At 44.4% G+C, this 19,771-nt stretch overlaps 2 protein-coding genes across 3 annotated transcripts in view; both read right to left on the reverse strand.

Annotated features, from left to right (window-relative positions):
* The window catches only part of PLAGL1 (PLAG1 like zinc finger 1), an 86,671-nt gene extending 84,922 nt beyond the window's left edge, over window positions 1-1,749 (reverse strand). For both annotated transcript variants that reach the window (XR_012158073.1, XM_073337518.1), the window contains exon 1: window positions 1,473-1,749. The gene's annotated coding sequence lies outside the window, so the exon portion shown is untranslated. The remainder of the gene's footprint in view (window positions 1-1,472) is intronic.
* Window positions 1,750-17,852: 16,103 nt separating this feature from the next.
* On the reverse strand, window positions 17,853-18,990 carry SF3B5 (splicing factor 3b subunit 5). Its single transcript, XM_073337521.1, has one exon. The coding sequence runs from the start codon at window positions 18,661-18,663 to the stop codon at window positions 18,403-18,405; it is 261 nt and encodes an 86-aa protein (XP_073193622.1). The 5' UTR covers window positions 18,664-18,990; the 3' UTR covers window positions 17,853-18,402.
* Window positions 18,991-19,771: the final 781 nt, after the last annotated feature.

Genomic DNA, 19,771 nt, shown 5'->3' on the forward strand with positions numbered 1-19,771 from the left:
GTTTTCAGTCCAGTTCAATACACAATACTTTACAAATGGCAGCAGCAGTTTCCTCTTTAGCCAAGAAGGTGGCAATAGAGAAGGGGGTGGAGCAAATAAAGTCTCAGGGAGAGCAATAACAAACAGAATTATCACATGTGTTTCCTTTAAACCGGGGAGGATAATAGGTTGCTGACACTAGAGCATCTTTTCCCTCCTGCACTCAGAGTAAGTTGCTAACTATGTAGCAATAAACATGCTGTCACTCATATGGATCTCACAAGGCCCCAAGGGTACGCCTACAGTGCAATAAAACACTTGCGGCTGGCTGTGTCGACTGATGGACTCAGGCTGCAGGACTATAAAATTGCAGTGTAGTTGCTCAAACTGGAACCCTGATGGGGTTGAGAGCCTGGGCTCCAGCTCAAGTCCAGATGTATACAGTGCAATTTTATAGCCCCGTAGCCCAAGACTCACGAGCCTGAGTCAATCGACAGGGCCATGCCCTGGGTGTTTTATTGCAGTGTAGACAAACCCTAAAGCCTATACGTCTACACTGGAATGTAAGCACCAGGTTTGAACTCAGGCTCAAGCGTAACCAACCCCTCTTTCGTCCACACACAAATAATGCTGACCCAGAGTCTAGGATTGCCAACCCTCCAGGATTGTCCCAGAGTCTCTAAGAATTAAAGGTAAAGTCATGCGATGAAACCTCCAGGAATTCATCCAACTGAAGTTGACAACCCTACCAGGATCCCAGGAGTTCATGGAGGAATGAGGGGAGGCAAGCCGGGACACTTCAAGCCTTATTGCTTTGTACTGTAGATGCAGCCCTATTGGACTCACCAAAAGTATCCCATAGCTCATCATTCTTTGTCCTTGGGACAGTCAAGTGTTCCCACACCACCCCATGAACAAAGGACTAGAGCAGCCCCATTTTGGGAGAGCACTAGGAAGCCTGGGATAGGGATGGGTGAACTCAGGCCCCCATAATGCAGTGCAGATGTTGGCGCTGCGGGTTGGGACCAAGGATTCAACAAGTCCTAACCTGGGGTTACAAATGAGTGTAGACACTCAAGCCCCAGGCTAACAAACCCAGGGTCTGCGAAGTCCAGTTCTACTAACCCTGGCCTGGCACTACAGCTTAGACATAAGACTCCCAAATCCCTATGCGGCTCCCAGTCTTGCCGCCTGACCATTTAGCCTGTAAACTCCTTGGGAAAGGCAGGGAGAGTGTCCTGGATACCCGGTAACAACACATGGGGGAGCGGGGAGCAGGGGCGAGGAAATCTCTTTGCCCCCGCGTGCATGGGGAGCAGGGGCAAGGGCTCCCCAGCTCCAGCAAGGTGGGAGAGTCTCACACTCTGCCCCCAGCCCAGGCAGCCCCTCCAGGGGAGCGGGAGGGCAGCGCCCCCGCTCGGCTGACCTGGCGCTGGCCCGCGAACACCCACCTCACCCAGCCCCCAGGCTCCCCAGCAGCGGCCGCCACTCACCCGCAACTCTCGCTCATCTCCCGGCTCGGCTGGGGCCGCGCCGCCGCCGCCGCCTCCCCTGCCCTGCCCTGGGCTAGCGCGCGATGCAAATCCGGGGGAAGGCTGCGGCGGGGAGCTCAGCTGCGGGCGGGCGGGCGCCGAGACAGCAGCAGCGGCGGCGGCGGCGGGCGGGGGACTTGCCCAGGCACGGTGGGCGGGCGCCCCTGCGTTGTATGGCCGCTCGGCCGGCCGGCCCTGCCCCCGCCTCCCGCTGTCTGCCCGGGCGGAGCAGCCCGCGCTCTGCGCGCAGGACAAGCCGCGGGGCTGGTTTGGGGGCGAGGTGGGTGGCGAAGCAGCCGGGGGGTGACTCGGTTCTGCCTCCCCGCGGTGTAACTGCGGAGTCACTTCCTGGCGGAGCCGGAGTGAGTGAGTGCGGGCGGACGCTGGCCGGCCCTGGGAGAGGGACGCGCCTGGAGCACAGCGCTACAAAGCCCCATGGTGCTTCTCCAAACCGACACATGCTTAGCTTTGGGCCAGTGAGCAGCCCCGCTGAAGTCCTGGTGCACAGCTGGGTAGGTGTTGGCAGGATCGGGGCCTCAGACTATTGACACAACGGTGGTTACTGGTCTACAGCTCTAGCTGGCCCCAGCCCTAGTTCTTCAGTGCCTCTTGTTTGAACTCCAAAATTACCCATGTGGTTTCACCAACTTCAACATTATGAGATTGGCTTTGATTTTGAAAGAATCATTAGATTTAAGAAATAACTATAGGATTCTTTTCCATTTGACTTTTGATATTGGAGGTTTTTCCACCTTTTCTCTGCAGGCTAGAAACTGACTTTATTTGGAAAGGACATCTGAGAGACCTAGCTCCAGCAAGAACTTTAAGAAAACCTCCAAAATCACTAGACATGATAAAATTGCCGGAATTGGTGATGTAGCCTATATTCACCACAAACACTCTTATTGCAGAAAATGATTTAACAATTCAAAATCATGAAAATGGGATTATAGAAGGGGTTCTTTGCACTGAAGGAAGGAATCACACAACATTTTAAGTTTCCTTAATCATTTTTGTGTCCCTTATTTTGGGTCTTTGTCATACATTATGGCCCAGCTTTGGGCCTTGGCTGGTTAAGAGTTATTATTACAATATTAACCTTGATCTATATAAAATCTTCAAATTCTATATACATAAACGGGGCTTCAGGCAGTTATAGGTATTTTAAGCACTGTATTCATAAAAGAATCATAGAAGATTAGGGTTGGAAGAGACCTCAGGAGGTCATCTAGTCCAACCCCCTGCTCAAAGCAGGACCAACACCACCTAAGGTGTTGTCTACCCCTGCTTGAAACAGATCTACATTATACCATGATTAAAATGGTGGTACCTGGTCTACTAATGCTCCCACACATTTAAACAAGTTCTTTGTGGTTCTCTGTAACCTGTTGCGCTCTGTACCTTTCAAAACTACCATACTAAAATGAAATGTTTAAAATGCAAATAATTTTAATTCCCAATATGGGATCCAATAATGCTTCCCACTGAGCCACATTTTGCCATCAGTTGATTTTTAATGGTAAATTTTGTCTGAGTAGGGATTGCAGGATCAAATTAAGTCCCATTGCAGCAATTTCTTTACACTTCTCTCTCTCTCATACAATTTCAGCCCCATGCTTACATCTACATTTTCTGTCAGTGAGGGTGGGAGAAACCACCATGCCACAATATTGAAAAAACAAATATTTTAACCACTTAAACCTTGAGAGATTTTCATTTATGATTGCCAATTGCATATTATCCTATAGTAGGCAGCTGTAAAAAGCAACATGATTATTTTCAAACCATTTTCCTATCCAAAATATTCTGAATTATTTTCAGCTCAAATGATCAATTTAATCTTTGTCTCAGGAAGATCTTTAGTGGCACAATCTTGCAGTGTTTTGGGTAAGCAAAGCTCCCACTGAGATTTAAGTTATTTACTCTAGTTTCAAAACAAGACTACAAGAAACTCATTGTAGTATTTCTCAAATTCTTATTTCTAAAATCCATCTTTTCATGTGAGACTTAGCTATTTCTATTAATCTTATGCCAGTGTGTCTTTTTATGTGTTCAAGGTGATGGACTGCGAATCTAGGAAAAGTTTAAAACTACTTAAAACTCCATTTTTAATTTCTCATAGTTTGCCTTACCATTTATACAGCTTACCAAGATATTTATATTTTAATGTTTAGTTCCTCAACAGTTGTCACCTGCTGTAATTGAAACTTCTGATAAGAGCATACGAATGGCCATACTGGGTCAGACCAAAGTTCCATCCAGCCTAGTATCCTGTCTACCAATAGTGGTCAATGCCAGGTGCCCCAGAGATAATGATCTAGTGATCTCTCTCCTGCCATCCATCTCCACCCTCTGACAAACAGAGGCTAGGGACACCATTCCTTACCCATCCTTGCTAATAGCCATTAATGGACTTAACCTCCATGAATTTATCCAGTTCTCTCTTAAACCCTGTTATAGTCCTAGCCTTCACAATCACCTCAGGCAAAGATATCCACAGGTGGACTGCGCGCTGAGTGAAGGCTTTTATTTGTTTTATTCTATCTTTTATTTGTTTTAAACCTGCTACCCATTAATTTAATTTGGTGGCCCATAGTTCTTATATTATGGGAACAAGTAAATAACTTTTCCTTATTCACTTTCTCCACACCACTCATGATTTCATATACCTCTATCATATCCCCCCTTAGTCTCCTCTTTTCCAAGCTGAAAAGTCCTAGCCTCTTTAATCTCTCCTCATATGGGACCCATTCCAAACCCCCTAATCATTTTAGTTGCCCTTTTCTGAACCTTTTCTAAAGCCAGTATATCTTTTTTGAGATGAGGGGCCACATCTGTATGCAGTATTCAAGATGTGGGTGTACCATGGATTTATATAAGTGCAATGAGATATTCTCCGTCTTATTCTCTATCCCTTTTTAATGATTCCTAACATCCCGTTTGTTTTTTTGACTGCCACTGCACACTGCTTGGACGTCTTCAGAGAACTATCCACAATCACTCCAAGATCTTTCTCCTGATTAGTTGTAGCTAAATTAGCCCCCATCATATTGTATGTATAGTTGGGGTTATTTTTTCCAATGTGCATGACTTTACATTTATCCCCATTAAATTTCATTTGCCATTTTGTTGCCCAGTCACTTAGTTTTGTGAGATCTTTTTGAAGTTCTTCACAGTCTGCTTTGGTCTTAACTATCTTGAGCAGTTTAGTATCATCTGCAAACTTTGCCACCTCACTGTTTACCCCTTTCTCCAGATCATTTATGAATAAATTGAATAGGATTGGTCCTAGGACTGACCCTTGGGGAACACCACTAGGCACCCCTCTCCATTCTGAAAATTTACTATTTATTCCTACCCTTTGTTCCCTATCTTTTAACCAGTGCTCAATCCATAAAAGGCTCTTCCCTCTTATCCCATGACAACTTAATTTACATAAGAGCCTTTGGTGAGGGACCTTGTCAAAGGCTTTCTGTAAATCTAAGTACACTATGTCCACTGGATCCCCCTTGTCCACATGTTTGTTGACCCCCTCAAAGAACTCTAATAGATTAGTAAGACATGATCTCCCTTTACAGAAACCATGTTGACTTTTGCCCAACAATTTACATTCTTCTATGTGTCTGACAATTTTATTCTTTACTATTGTTTCAACTATTTTGCCCAGTACTGACGTTAGACTTACCGGTCTGTAATTGCCAGGATCACCTCTAGAGCCCTTCTTAAATATTGGCATTACATTAGCTATCTTCCAGTCATTGGGTACAGTAGCTGATTTAAAGGACAGATTACAAATCACAGTTAATAGTTCCGCAATTTCACATTTGAGTTCTTTCAGAACTCTTGGGTGAATGTCATCTTGTCCCGGTGACTTGTTACTGTTAAGTTTCTCAATTAATTCCAAAACCTCCTCAAGTGACACTTCAAATTGTGACAATTCCTCAGATCTTTCACCTACAAAAGACGGCTCAGGTTTGGGAATCTCCCTAACGTCCTCAGCCGTGAACACTGAAGCAAAGAATTCATTTAGTTTCTCTGCGATTACTTTATTGTCTTTAAGTGCTCCTTTTGTATCTCGATCGTCCAGGGGCCCCACTGGTTGTTTAGCAGGCTTTCTGCTTCTGATGTACTTAAAAAACATTTTATTATTATCTTTTGAATTTTTGGCTAACTGTTCTTCAAACTCCTTTTTGGCTTTTCTTATTACATTTTTACATTTAACTTGGCAGTGTTTATGCTCCTTTCTATTTACCTCACTAGAATTTGACTTCCACTTTTTAAAAGATGCCTTTTTATCTCTCACTGCTTCTTTTCCATGGTTGTTAAGCCACGGTGGCTCTTTTTTAGTTCTTTTACTGTGTTTTTTAATTTGGGGTATACATTTAAGTTGAGCCTCTATTATGGTTTCTTTGAAAAGTGTCCCTGCAGCTTGCAGGGATTTCACTCTAGTCACTGTACCTTTTAATTTCTGTTTAACTAACCTCCTCATTTTTGCATAGTTCCCCTGTCATAAATATAAAGGGAAGGGTAAACCCCTTTGAAATCCCTCCTGGCCAGGGGAAAGCTCCTCTCACCTGTAAAGGGTTAAGAAGCTAAAGGTAACCTCGCTGGCACCTGACCAAAATGACCAATGAGGAGACAAGATACTTTCAAAAGCTGGGAGGAGGGAGAGAAACAAAGGGTCTGTGTCTGTCTGTAGTCGTCTTGGCCGGGGACAGAACAGGAATGGAGTCTTAGAACTTTTAGTAAGTAATCTAGCTAGGCATGTGTTAGATTATGATTTCTTTAAATGGCTGAGAAAAGAATTGTGCTGAATAGAATAACTATTTCTGTCTGTGTATCTTTTTTGTAACTTAAGGTTTTGCCTAGAGGGGTTCTCTATGGTTTTGAATCTAATTACCCTGTAAGATATCTACCATCCTGATTTTACAGGGGGGAATTCTTTATTTCTATTTACTTCTATTTTTTATTAAAAGTCTTCTTGTAAAACACTGAATGCTTTTTCATTGTTCTCAGATCCAAGGGTTTGGGTCTGTGGTCACCTATGCAAATTGGTGAGGCTTTTTATCCAACATTTCCCAGGAAAGGGGGGGTGCAAGTGTTGGGAGGATTGTTCATTGTTCTTGAGATCCAAGGGTCTGGGTCTGTAGTCACTTAGGCAAATTGGTGAGGCTTTTTACCAAACCTTGTCCAGGAAGTGGGGTGCAAGGTTTTGGGAAGTATTTTGGGGGGAAGGACGCGTCCAAACAGCTCTTCCCCAGTAACCAGTATTAGTTTGGTGGTGGTAGCGGCCAGTCCAAGGATAACGGGTGTAATATTTTGTACCTTGGGGAAGTTTTGACCTAAGCTGGTAAAGATAAGCTTAGGAGGTTTTTCATGCAGGTCCCCACATCTGTACCCTAGAGTTCAGAGTGGGGGAGGAACCGTGACATCCCCTTTCTGAAATTAAATGCCACAGTGTTGGGCTGTTGAGGTGTTCTTCCCACCACAGGAATGTTAAATGTTATTATATTATGGTCACTATTTCCAAGCGGTTCTGTTATAGTTACCTCTTGGACCAGATCCTGCGCTCCATGTGGGTTCCTGTACCAGCTGCTCCAAGAAGCAGTCATTTAAAGTATCAAGAAATTTTGTCTCTGCATTTCGTCCTGAGGTGACATGTACCCAGTCAATATGGGGATAATTGAAATCCCCCACTATTATTGAGTTTTTATTTTGATAGCCTCTCTAATCTCCCTTAGCATTTCATTATCACTATCACTGTCCTGGTCAGGTGGTCGACAATAGATCCCTACTGTTATATTCTTATTAGAGCACGGAATTACTATCCATAGAGATTCTATGGAACATGTGGATTCATTTAAGATTTTTATTTCATTTGATTCTATATTTTCTGTCACTCCCCCCCACACCGCATGACCTGTTCTGTCCTTCTGATATATTTTGTACCCCGGAATGATTGTGTCCCATTGATTGTCCTCACTCCACCAGTTTTCTGTGATGCCTATTATATCAATATCCTCCTTTAACACGAGGCACTCTAGTACACCCATCTTATTATTTAGACCTCTAGCATTTCTGTGCAAGCATTTTAAAAACTTGTCACTGCTTATTTTGTCTGCCCTTTTCTGACGTGTCAGATTCATTATGTGAATGTTTCTTATCTGATCTGGCCCATATTTTATCCTCTTCCATCCCCTCCTCCTGACTAAAATCTAGAGAATCTCTATCAATAGACTCTCCTCTAAGAGAAGTCTCTGTCCGATCCACGTGCGCCTCTGCAGCAATCGGCTTTCCCCCATCTCTTAGTTTAACAGCTGCTCTGCAACCTTTTTAATGTGAAGTGCCAGCAGTCTGGATCCACTTTGCGTTAGGTGGAGCCCATCCTTCCTGTATAGGTTCCCCCATCCGAAAAGTTTCCCCAGTTCCTAATAAATCAAAACCCCTCCTCTACACCATTGTCTCATCCACACATTGAGACTCTGAAGACTCTGCCTGCCTACCTGGCCCTGTGCATGGAACTGGAAGCAGAACATAGAGGTCCTGGATTTCAGTCTCTTTCCTAGCAGCCTAAATTTGGCCTCCAGGACGTCTCTCCTACCCTTCCCTACATGTACCACGACCACTGGCTCCTCCCCAGCACTATACTTAAGTTTATCTAGATGCCTTGAGAGATCCGCAACCTTCGCACCAGGCAGGCAAGTCACCATATGTTTCTAATGATCTAGTCTCCCATTACTAACACCTGCCTTTTCCTAATGACTGGAGTTCCCTCCTCCAGGGAGGTAACCTCGGTGCGAGACGATACCCCAACATCAGCTGGAAGGAGGGTCCCAACTATGGGAAGGTTTCCCTCTGTTCCCATTGACTGCTCTCCTTCTCTGGGCCTTTCATCCTCCTTAACAGCGCAGGGGCTGCCTGACCAGAGGTGGGACAAATCTACAGTGTCCCAGAAAGCCTCATCGACATACCTCTCTGCCTCCCTTAGCTCCTCCAGTTCTGCCACCCTGGCCTCCAAAGCCCGTACACAGTCTCTGAGGGCCAGGAGCTCCTTGCACCAAATGCACACATACGCCACCCACCCACAGGGCAGGTAATCATAGAGGCCACACTGAGTGCAATAAACAGGTTAGCCCCCACTCCGCTGCTGGGCTTCTGCCTGCATTTCTCCTACAACTACCTAGGTTAATGATAGGGTTTTTGTTTAAATCAAGAAGTTTTGATTATAGTTTAGTTTAAAGATTTTAGAGAATCGCAAGTGTACCTCGCCCCCTTTCCAAACTCCCTCTCAAAACTCCCTGTTAGTGGTCCCTGGTCGCTTGCTCACCGCTTTATAAAGCCCTGGCCTTCTTGATTGCCCCACCCCCTGACTAAGGCTCAGCCAATGAACAGAAGCTTCTAGAATTCAAACCTTGTTTAGAAGCTCACAGCTTCCAACTGCCGGCCACAGCACACGGTCCTTCAGACAAACAAACAAACAGACAGACAAACACAAGCTCAGCACACAGCAAGTAACCCCCAAACACAAACATACACTACTTACCTCAAGTCACAATTGTGATGAATTTTCATATCACAGTAATTTTCCTAGCAACAGACTAATCTAAATTCAGGATTTAAGGATCAAACAGAGAAAGAGATGAAGAGAAGTTGGTTGTGAAAAGAAATAATAGCACTGTGAATATCTAAATTACTGTCAATTTCTTCTTGCTTTAAAATTCTTTCATCAAATATGCCATGGAATGAAAGTCTCTTTTTGAAACATTGCCAGGAAAAGTAATTAGTTCCTGTTACTGCTGGTCCATAGGTATTTTGCTGAACTCCTGCTGTGCAGGCTAATCCTAATTTTGCAGAGAAAATGGATTTTCCCCCTGATCTTTGAAAGTCATGCAACTCTGCTTTAACATTGTCCATTACCCAGTACCTAATTCCATTCACCATACAGTATTGCAATCAAGTGCTGGACCATGTGTCAAAGGGAATCCACTGAAAATGCTCACAGTGGCCCCAAACATTTAACTAAAGTGATGAGGTTAAAGTAAGGAGAATTTGGAGAATGTCAGAGGAGTGCAGCTTCCTGTGCTAAAATGAGAGGGGAGGTTCCCCTCCTCAGCCTGGTTTGGGTAAACAGGGCTCCTCCACAGCTCCCCCTCTTCCTTGGATGGGGCAGAAAGAGCTGCCCGTCATTGTTAAATCTACTTTAACAACTGTTAAGATGCATGTTCTTCCCTAACTTCATGGGAAGAGGGTAGTATTGATGAAGTATTGGCAAAATTCTGGCACAGAGAAAATTCTGTCCCTCGCTAATGAATGGCTGGAAGGTCAATCAACCAGGAAATAATTTTAAAGCCAAGGAACCATAATCCAAAATTGCAATGTGTGGTGGTGGCGTTTTGGGGGAATTGTTGGGGTTGGATTCCTTTTTTTCCCTGTGGGTAGGCAGTACCATCAATGAGAGCAATAGATGTAATCATTTGTATGTATATGTTCTATTAACCATTTATAACTCTCTTCTTTTATTAATACATTTTTAGGTAGGTTACTAAGGATTGGCTGACTGTGATATTTGGGTAAGATCTGAGATTCATATTGACCTGGGGGTGTGCGTCTGATCCTTTGGGATTAGAAAGAATCTCACATATGGTGACATAGGTTTTCAATAACCTCTCACTATACTAGATTGGGTTGTCTGGATGAGAGCCAAGGGCTGGAATACCTAAAGAGGACTGTGTTTGGCTTCCAGTTAACCAGTGTGGTGCTGCAGAAGCTCTTTTGTTACTGATTTGGTAAATCTAATTATAGAATAAACCACCAGTTTGGGGGGGATTGTCTGCCCTATTTCTTGCAGTCTGCTCTGAGTGTGGCATTCTCAGTGTTGCCCATCCCAGGCACCTGGTCACAATATTATCTCTGTATTTGGCACTGATGTGACATCTGCAGGAATATTGTATCCAGTTCTGGTGTCCACCATTCAATAAGGATGTTGATAAATTGGAGAGGGTGCTGAGAGGAGCCATGAGAATGATTAAAGGATTGTAAAACATGCCTTATAGTGATAGACTCAAGGAGCTCATTTTATTTATCAAAGAGAAGGTGAAGGGGTGACTTCATGACTACCAGTAAGTACGTACCTGGGGAACTGAAATTTTATAATGAAGGTCTTTTCATTCAAAAAGGCAAAGTCATTACAAGATCCAGTGTCAGGAAGAAGCAACATAGTTGTTACTGGGGTATTTAATGCACTGGATGAGGGACACCACGTGGATCTTAAAAGATGCGTTAGGGAGAGGGAGGTATTGATCACTGTAGTAGTCGATATATGTCTATAGGTTTTGTGTCTGTTGTTCTGGCAGGGTCTGGTGCTGCTCTGAGTTGGTGGGTTCTGATCTGTGAGGCGCTTGTGTCTGATGGTGTTGGGCATTGTTTGAAGGCCAGAAAAGGGGGCTGGGAAGGATTTATTTCAGGATACAGTCCCCATCAAATATGGGTTATAATTATTTATGGATTCTGTATGGATTCCTACTTGGAATGGTAGGTGACAGCTAGAGGTGTGCATTGGAGGATGTGGGGGGGGCTTTTGGTTCATTTGTTCTTTGTTTTGAAGAAGGTTCTCTTAGGGGTATTTAGGTGGCCTGTCCCATAATGCGATCTACTTCTCTGGTGGAGTGTCCTTATTTGGTGAAAGCGGTTTTACATTTGTTAAGGTGTGTATCCTGGACTTTCTTCTCTGAGCACATTCTGTGGTATCTGAGGGCCTGACTATAAATAAAAGATTTTTTTGGTGTGTGTGGGATGGTTACTCGTTCTGTGAGGGTAGGTGTTGTAATCTGTGGGTTTTTTGTATATAGTTGTCTGTAGGGTTCCATGGTTGAAACTGGAAGATTGTGGTGTCCAGGAAGCTGATGCTGGTGCGGGAGTATTCTAGAGAGCGTTTGATGGTTGGGTGGTAGTGGGTGAAGTTGTGGTGGAAATCTATGAGGGAGTTTAGGTCACCCATACAGAACATGAAAATATTGCTGTATCTTGGGCTTATCATTGGTTTTGTGGTGCATTTTTCCAGAAATTCTTCCTCGGGTGGCCCATGAAGAGATTGGCATAGTGGGGAGACATCGTAGTACCTATGGCTGTTCCCATGGTTTGGACAAAGTGCTTGTTATTGAATATAAAATGAAATTGTTATGGATGAGAATGAAATGAATGAGTTTAGCCATGTGTTTGGGGAGTGGGGGGGAATATCTGAGCACTGTCCAGGCTGAATAAAAATCAATGTTGTTGTTTTTTTAAAGAAAAAAAATCAGATTTTTTATTTAAATTGGAATTTTTTTATAAAATGATTTTGAGGAAAAACCCTATCTAAAGATAGTTTTAATTAAGATATCTCATCATGGAATAGGGATTATAAATTCTAATTTTATAGTATGAGACAATATATTCATGTAATGTTTAAGAAAAGTTTTGTAAATGAGTTCCAATAGTTCATGGATTAGGGACTCAATCTTATGAGGTTCCAGGGGCTTCTGTATAGATTCTTTAGGTTAATCTTTCTATCTACCCAGTGGGACTCAGTGCTCAGTCTAGAAGATACCATCAGAAATGCTTAGTTTTTGCAGTTCTCAAACTGTGAATTTGTATCTCCAGAGAGAACATGCTTGTTAACAGCAAAAATGTTCTAAAATAAAATAAAATAAATAAATATAGAGGTGGGAAATAATAGACCTCAACCCTATTGTCCCTCTGCAAATTTGTGTACACAGAGTCAATCCCTTACCTCTCTTTAAAAGTGCAAAGTTTCAAAAAGCTCAATGAATAGAAGATTGTTGGGGGCAAAATAGATAGACAAGGAGAAGAAGTCTGGAGATAAATGTGAGAAGGGAGGGACAGGCCGTAGAAACAAAAGTGAAACTGTTTGAGCAGCATATTCTAGAAGTCTTTGAGGTCTTTCTGAGTGTAGCCTTCATTGATTTGAGATCTACCATACCATTCTCTCACTAGAAGGGAAAACCTGTAATGGCAGCAGGCCGTAAAAGAGACCCAGTTTGGGAATATTTTAATGAAGTTCCTCCACCTGTGGGTAAGACAGGCATGCGTTCAAAATGCAAACAGTGCAACAAAGAAATGCAAGACCTGGTTGCCCGACTGAAACATCTTCATGAGAAGTGTTCCTTCTCAGGAGGAAGCCGCATTGAAGATCATGAAAGGAACATATCTGAATAATGCAGAATCTTCAGGTTGGTACACTTTTATTTCATACTTCTTTCTTGAGGACTGCCTGTCTTCCTTCTGCTATTCTTGAATTCTCATGTTTGAGCAAAAAATATAGTTGTTAATCTGTGGTACTATCATTTTAGATGCAGTTGTGATAAATTTCAGAGTAACAGCCGTGTTAGTCTGTATTCGCAAAAAGAAAAGGAGTACTTGTGGCACCTTAGAGACTAACCAATTTATTTGAGCATAAGCTTTCATCAGCTACAGCTCACTTCATCGGATGCACACTGTGGAAAATACAGAAGATGTTTTTATACACAAAAACCATGAAAATAGGGGTGTTTATCACTACAAAAGGTTTTCTCTCCCCCCACCCCACTCTCCTGCTGGTAATAGCTTATGTAAGTGATCACTCCCCTTAAAATGTGTATGATAATCAAGGTGAGAGAATTTTCTAGTTCTCCATGTTAATATAGTATCAGGTTCCGTCGTGGAGCAGCCAATTCAGCTTGTTGGGGTATTATTGATAAATTGTGGGGTGTTGTGCAGTGTCCATGTGGTGGGACCTGGTGGCATGGTTTAGCCTGGAGGTGAAGTTCCATGGGTTGTGGAGGAGTTGTAGTTGGTTCTACTTTTTGTATTTGATGGCTGTCATTACTGCAAACAACAACAACGTAATGCAATGTAAAATGGTTGGTTTTGGTTTCAACAGCAAAGTAATTAATATACGAAAGCAGGTATTTTACATTCAGCGTAAACACTACTGCAACCGGACATTATCATCACCAACAAGGACCAGACAATCATCATGGTGGATGTCTCAGTGCCCTTCGAGAACAGGACTCCTGGCCTTCCACGATGCCCGAGCTTGAAAGGTAGAGAAATATGCCCCTCTGAACGAAACCTTGAGAGCTAAGGGTTACCAGGTTCAGACACGCACTGATCATCGGAGCCTTGGGCGCACAGGACACTAGTAATGAGAGAAGGCAGAATTGGTCAACACTGTGCTCTGCTGACATGGCAACTCAGGGTGTTGGACACCATCAAGTGGTCGAGGGACATCTACATAGAACACATCATCGGATGTCAGCAATACCAGGAGGGATGAGCTGGAGTGCCGATGAGAAGCGCAGTCAGGCAAGTAACTGAAATACTTTCCTCGTGGATTGTATTTTCTAAATGGACAACCTACCTAATTCTCAATTATTGAGGGACAATCTCCACTCTGATATATTTTGCTTTCCACAACCAAATCTCTGTATAACTTTTCATGAGTGATGTACCCAAGTATTCGGATTCTAGTATCTAAACTGTATTGTGAAATCTATTCACCTAAATTTGGGTTATTGCTGATTATGTGCTCTATGTATCATATGACTTTAAAAACAAACTTTGTATTTGTGGGTAATCTAAGAACTATACCCAGATGTACGAACACTTTTCTCAACCTATTATATAATTTTTTTAACTTTAGCTTTAATAAAAATTTTAAAACCATCTCACAGAATTGGACCCATTATGGATCTGATTCTGCAAGCAAAATTCCCAGTGAAGTCAATAGGAGTTTTGTGTCCCTAAAGACTACAGAATTAAGTCAGATGTTAGTAAATGTCAATGGCTCCTATTAGGTTATATGTAGTGTACATAATTTATCACCCATTATAAAAGCTCCTTTATAATTTTTAAACATTACATATTTTGACATCAAATGTTTCACAAGTAGAGCAAAAATACCTAAGAAAAACCCTTTGCTTTTGTTTTTTGACATTTGCATCACTTATTCTTTGTTTTGTAATCCTTACCCACATGCGAAGTCCTAACTGTTTCAATGAGAATACTTGAGTAGGAATTCTCATGTGAATAAAGGTTTGTAGGATTGGGCCTTCAATTTATAACAAATTTGAGCTTGTGCAAAATGAGATGTTACTTCTGGAGTATTCATAGCCTTAGCACTCTGGCATAATTGCCTTACAAACCTTTAAACCTTAGCACTCATAATCGCCTTACAAACCTTTAAACAAAAGGGTGGCCTTTGGACAAGAGGCATTTTTACTTAGCCTCTGGCAAACTAGGTGTCATAGCATCACTGTTTGCTAGCTATTCAAACCTTCATATCAAAACATATCCCTTATAACGTGAGACCTGAATACTGAATGGTCAAATAAAAATGAGTTAGGATAACCTGAGGCCTAATTTCTCTGGTGCATATGTTTTATAATAGCTTAAATAGTTTTGAACCCTATGAAAGATTTGAGGGTTGTTTTTCAATTCAAACCTTCAAGTTGTCTAGAGTATATGCATTCAAATTATATTTTTGTCTTTTAAAACAAATCCTTGTAGCATTACACAATAGAATGTTGTATTAAATTTAGGGCTGTCGATTAATCGCAGTTAACTCATGATTAACGCAAAAAAACTAATTGCAGTTTTAATTGCACTGGTAAACAACAGAATACCAGTGACGAACCACAGCCACTGGGAGCTGGAGGGATCCATGCCTGTGGACAGTCAACATCAGCAAAATGTCTCACAGGCCTGGCCCGCAATCAGATTACCCTGATGGAGTGCATGCAGCCTGTAGGTTGCCCACCACTGAGGTAGACCCTGCTGATGCACATTAAGTTCCCTACTGCACTCCCCTAAATTGCATTTTTAATGTAATATGGACAAGAACACACATTGTTACACTAGATAAGCCAATTGATAAAGCTTCCCCATAAAACATTTCATATGGTTTCTTCAGGAATGGATTTAATAGTGGGCAAGGTGAAGCCTTTGGATTCTTCTTTCACTTTTAAGAGATTCAACAACCTACCTGCCATTTTCAGCCCAAAGGATTGCAGGACTTTCCTGTCTACCCTTGCAGGGGCCTCCTCACCCTCACTCTACCCCATCTACTCCCCACTGAGTCTTGTCACTGAAGGTCCAAGTTACCAACAGTGCTTTTATCCTTCAAGCTGTGGACTTTACATGTTTGTGCATCATCTGGCACAAATAACCACTCTTTGAAGAACACCGTCAATTTAAAAAAAAATGAAACTAAACTTAGTCACTTGTTATACCTTGCACTTTGTCTTCAGACAGGAACTGCAAGCATTATTTGTGTAGAACTTTATCACCCTCAAGCACCATTTTTACCTCTATACATTCAATGTACTACAACAGTCAAATGCTAACAGAGCAAATATTGGCTAATCACTGGTACTTCTAGAACAGGGTCTCTATTTAAGGCCTTATCTACATGGGAAAGGTTCAGTATAACCTAAAGGTGTGAATTTAAAAGTGATGGCGTTCTACAAAAAACACCTCCCCACTGTGGCCACTTATAGTACTAAAAGCTGAAGGGTGGGTTGTTTTGTTTAGCTTGTTACTGGAGAAAGGATTTATGCTAAACCAATGTCACTCATACGGTATCAACACAGGGGAGTTCAGAGTGATATAACTGGTAACTCATGAAAGCAAGGCCTTAATAAAAGAATAGACAGCACAGAAAGACAATCTGTCTACCCCAAACTTAAAACTGTTGGTTTAAAAAGATAAACTTTATATCCAGAACTGTAATGAAATGCATTTCTGTATCCACCCTGTGCTAGATAAAACAGATGTGCTGAAGCTTTATTTTAGCTTCTGCCTATGTCCAGCCTACATGTGATCATGGTGTATGCTCTACTAAATAGCTGAATTAACAGATTCCCCTTCATCTCATGTGAAAAGGGTCATCATTTTGGAAACACTTGTGCAGGAGAGAGGAGACAATGCAGCTCCTAGCTGCACACAGTACTATACCTCCCCTTCCTGCACTAGAAAGACAAACCAATACTTCAATTTGGAACTAAAAATAAAGGAGCGTGGCCATTACCATCCAGTTCCCAAAATAAGAGCTCCATAAATGTTATCGGGTTCTACCTCCCAAAACTCAAACTATTTGCTTTTTCTGTTGCAAGCAAACAGTATGATATTCTCAAGTTAGAAACAAACCAAGAGCAGCACAATCCACTCTGCCAGTCAAGTTAACAGTAGTTTTAAATTGTTGCCCTAGCATTTCATCACTCTGCCCAAGTCTTCTACACTAGGGTTTTACATACTTTACTCTTCCAGGATAGAAACATAAACATTATTAAAAGGAGATCTGGACAGAAAACAAAATAGATTTTTGCTTGTTGTGGAAATGGGTAAGTTTATGTAAACTACTAATAGGGGAGAAGCATTTCAGCAAAAAGTTATTTCATCTCTCCCAGACTCCCTGCAGTGTTGTATTCTGTTGCTGTATACATTCAAGCATTTAGGAGATGAAGTTTCACTTTGCTGTTAGTACAATGGTCAAAATAGAAGAGGCAACACAACTATATACCTGTAAGGGGGAGAAAAGAGTGAAAGCAACAAAAGGAGGGGAAACCAGAGGAAGAGAAGATATGCAGCACACAAGATGGGGTGAGGTTTAGAGAACCCAACAGTGCCCAGAGGAAACAGAGACAAGAGCAAACAAGCTACTAGAGAAAATAATAAGTGTATCCCACTTAGTAATTCAGGGCCAAGAAGCATCAAATTACTTACTGAAAAAGGTGGCTGTGTTGCACATTTTACTAGCACAATACATTCAAGACTCAAATTAATCCCTTGGAGCACCATCAAATCTACAGGTTTGAAATTTGGTAAGCAAATGCCTGGAACGCAGGATGGGGAAATAGCTGCAGTTATGGAAGCCACGATTCATGCTCTAGAAACAAATGCACCTAAAAACCCTGTGAACACACATTACTATAGTTGTATAGAAACAAGGAGTCCGGTGGCACCTTAAAGACTAACAGATTTATATGGGCATAAGCTTTTGTGGGTAAAAATCCCGCTTCTTCAGATGCATGGAGTGAAAATTACAGATGCAGGCATTATTATACTGATCTAGAATGCCTTCATCTGTAATTTTCACTTCATGCATCTGAAGAAGTGGGTTTCTTACCCACAAAAGCTTATGCCCAAATAAATCTGTTAGTCTTTAAGGTGCCACCAGACTCCTCACAGTTTTTGTGGATACGGACTAACACGGCTACCCCTCTGATACTTGACACCATGTATATATAGGTGACTAGTCCCTGGTTTGTCTACCGAGCCATTAGAGGCAGATCACCAGGAACAACATTTGAAATCACTCAAAGCATTTTTATTTCACATACAAATAAAAAATCCGTATAGCTAAACAAAGAGTGGCATGAGGTTGCAAACAGTGCTACCCCACAGGAAAGGGCTCGCGGCCGAGTCCCTCGAGTCCCCTCAGGAGCAGCGGGCCCCGCACTGACTGGTCGCGAAGACACGTGCTTTCCTCGTAGTTAGGCCCCATCTCGGGAAGCGGCGGGTCCAGGTTCCCCCGCCCGGGGTCTGGCACAGTCCCGGCTCCCTTCCGGGCCACGGCCGCTGCTAGAGGCGGGGCGGCGAAGCAATACGTTTGCCGGGCTCACTCGCGGCCGAGAGCGGGAAGAAACAGCAGGGTCCAGCACGGCGAGCCCAGGCTCCCACCCCCGGCGGTGTCGAGACGGCAGCTTCTCGCTCCTCCCGAGAGCCGCCCCGAATCCATCCCGGCTTCGCTCCCCTGCGGGCGGGGCGAGTTCTCGGGAAACCGGGTCGGGTCCAAAAGTTTGGAGGGCGGGACGGAGAGGGGGGCTCCCCTGGAAGGGCAGAGGGAGGGGCGGCGCTAGGACTCCTCCGGCTTGTCGGCGGGCGGGCCGCAGGGCTGCAGCATCTTCTCCATGAGGTTGAAGCGCACGCGCGCCTTGCTCTCGTTCTCGGCGATGGCGAAGTAGTTGAGCAGGTCGAAGTGGCCCATGTAGGAGCAGTACGAGTCGCGGTGCTGGTTCACCAGCCACTCCCACTTGGTGGTGTCTGCGTGGCCCGTGCCGATGTACTTGGACTGCAGGTGCTCCAGCTGGCTGTGGATGGTGTAACGATCCGTCATGGCGGCGCTGGCAGCCGACCGGCTCAACACCCCCGAGCCCCACACGCTTCCAGACTTCACCCGGCTCAGGCACAAAATGGCGACCGGAAGTGACGTTTGGGAGGAAATGGGTAGTTGTACCCCCGCTCCCGACCCTTTCTTCCCTCAAGCGACACTACGTCGATGAGTCACAAAACCGCGCATTCTGAGGAGAAAAACGAAACTGTCGCCCAGGGGCATGATGGGATCGCGCCCGGCTGAGAAATGAGGTAAATTCACCCGTCTCTGGGGGGCGCATGCGCTGATTGCACTTGCACGGCCCCAATTGCATGCTGGGAGCTGTAGTCCCTGGGCTTGCGAAGAGCGCGCGGGGGGGGGGGTCGATTCTGTTGCCGGGCGGTAGCTGCGTCTTTCTTTTCACAAACAGCCCGCGCGCGCGAGCCGCGCTGATCCCCCGGCTGCGCGCTCTCGGGGAGCCTCGTGCAGCGCTCGCTGGCGCCGGGGTCTGAGCCCAGCTCGGGCACGTCGTGGCTGTTAAACGGGCACGGCGGGAGCGGGGCGCTGCCCGCCCGGGCCAGGACCGGCCACCCGGCCCCTCGCTTCGTTCCTGGGCAGCCCCGAGGCCGGGGCGTGTCTGTAACGGGGGTTTAACTGGGTTCGGCCCAGCCCCCGTTGGCCGGCCCAACGGGCTCCCCGCAGCCAGGTGCGCCCAGTGCTTCGGTGCAGCGGGGACTGGGGCAGAGCGCGCCGGCAGCCCCCGTGCGACATTCCCGCCCCGGCTCTGCTCAAAGCGCCTCCGTCCGGAGCCTGGGCGGCGTGCCTGAGCCCTGGGCCCGCAGAGCTAAGCAGAGTCCCTGCAGCGGGAGTGCTGCTGCTCGCAGAGTGGCATAGCGGCCGAGGGGGACATGGGGAGTGCTTTCCCGGTTGCTTGTGGCGTGCATCGGTCTGCTGCTGTGCACGTGTCTGTCGCCTTACTCGCCTCTTGGGGTTACGAGCACAGAATGGCGTCGTGCCTCTGAACAGAGGAAATGGTTAGAAAACGGAACACTTTAGAAACGAGGTTTTACTTCCCTCTAGGTGCACCGCAGCCTGGCTATTTGCGGTACAGTTCTGTCTCTTCAATGTGAGG

This window comes from Lepidochelys kempii, chromosome 3, assembly GCF_965140265.1.
Source record: "Lepidochelys kempii isolate rLepKem1 chromosome 3, rLepKem1.hap2, whole genome shotgun sequence".
Lineage (NCBI taxonomy): Eukaryota > Metazoa > Chordata > Testudines > Cheloniidae > Lepidochelys > Lepidochelys kempii.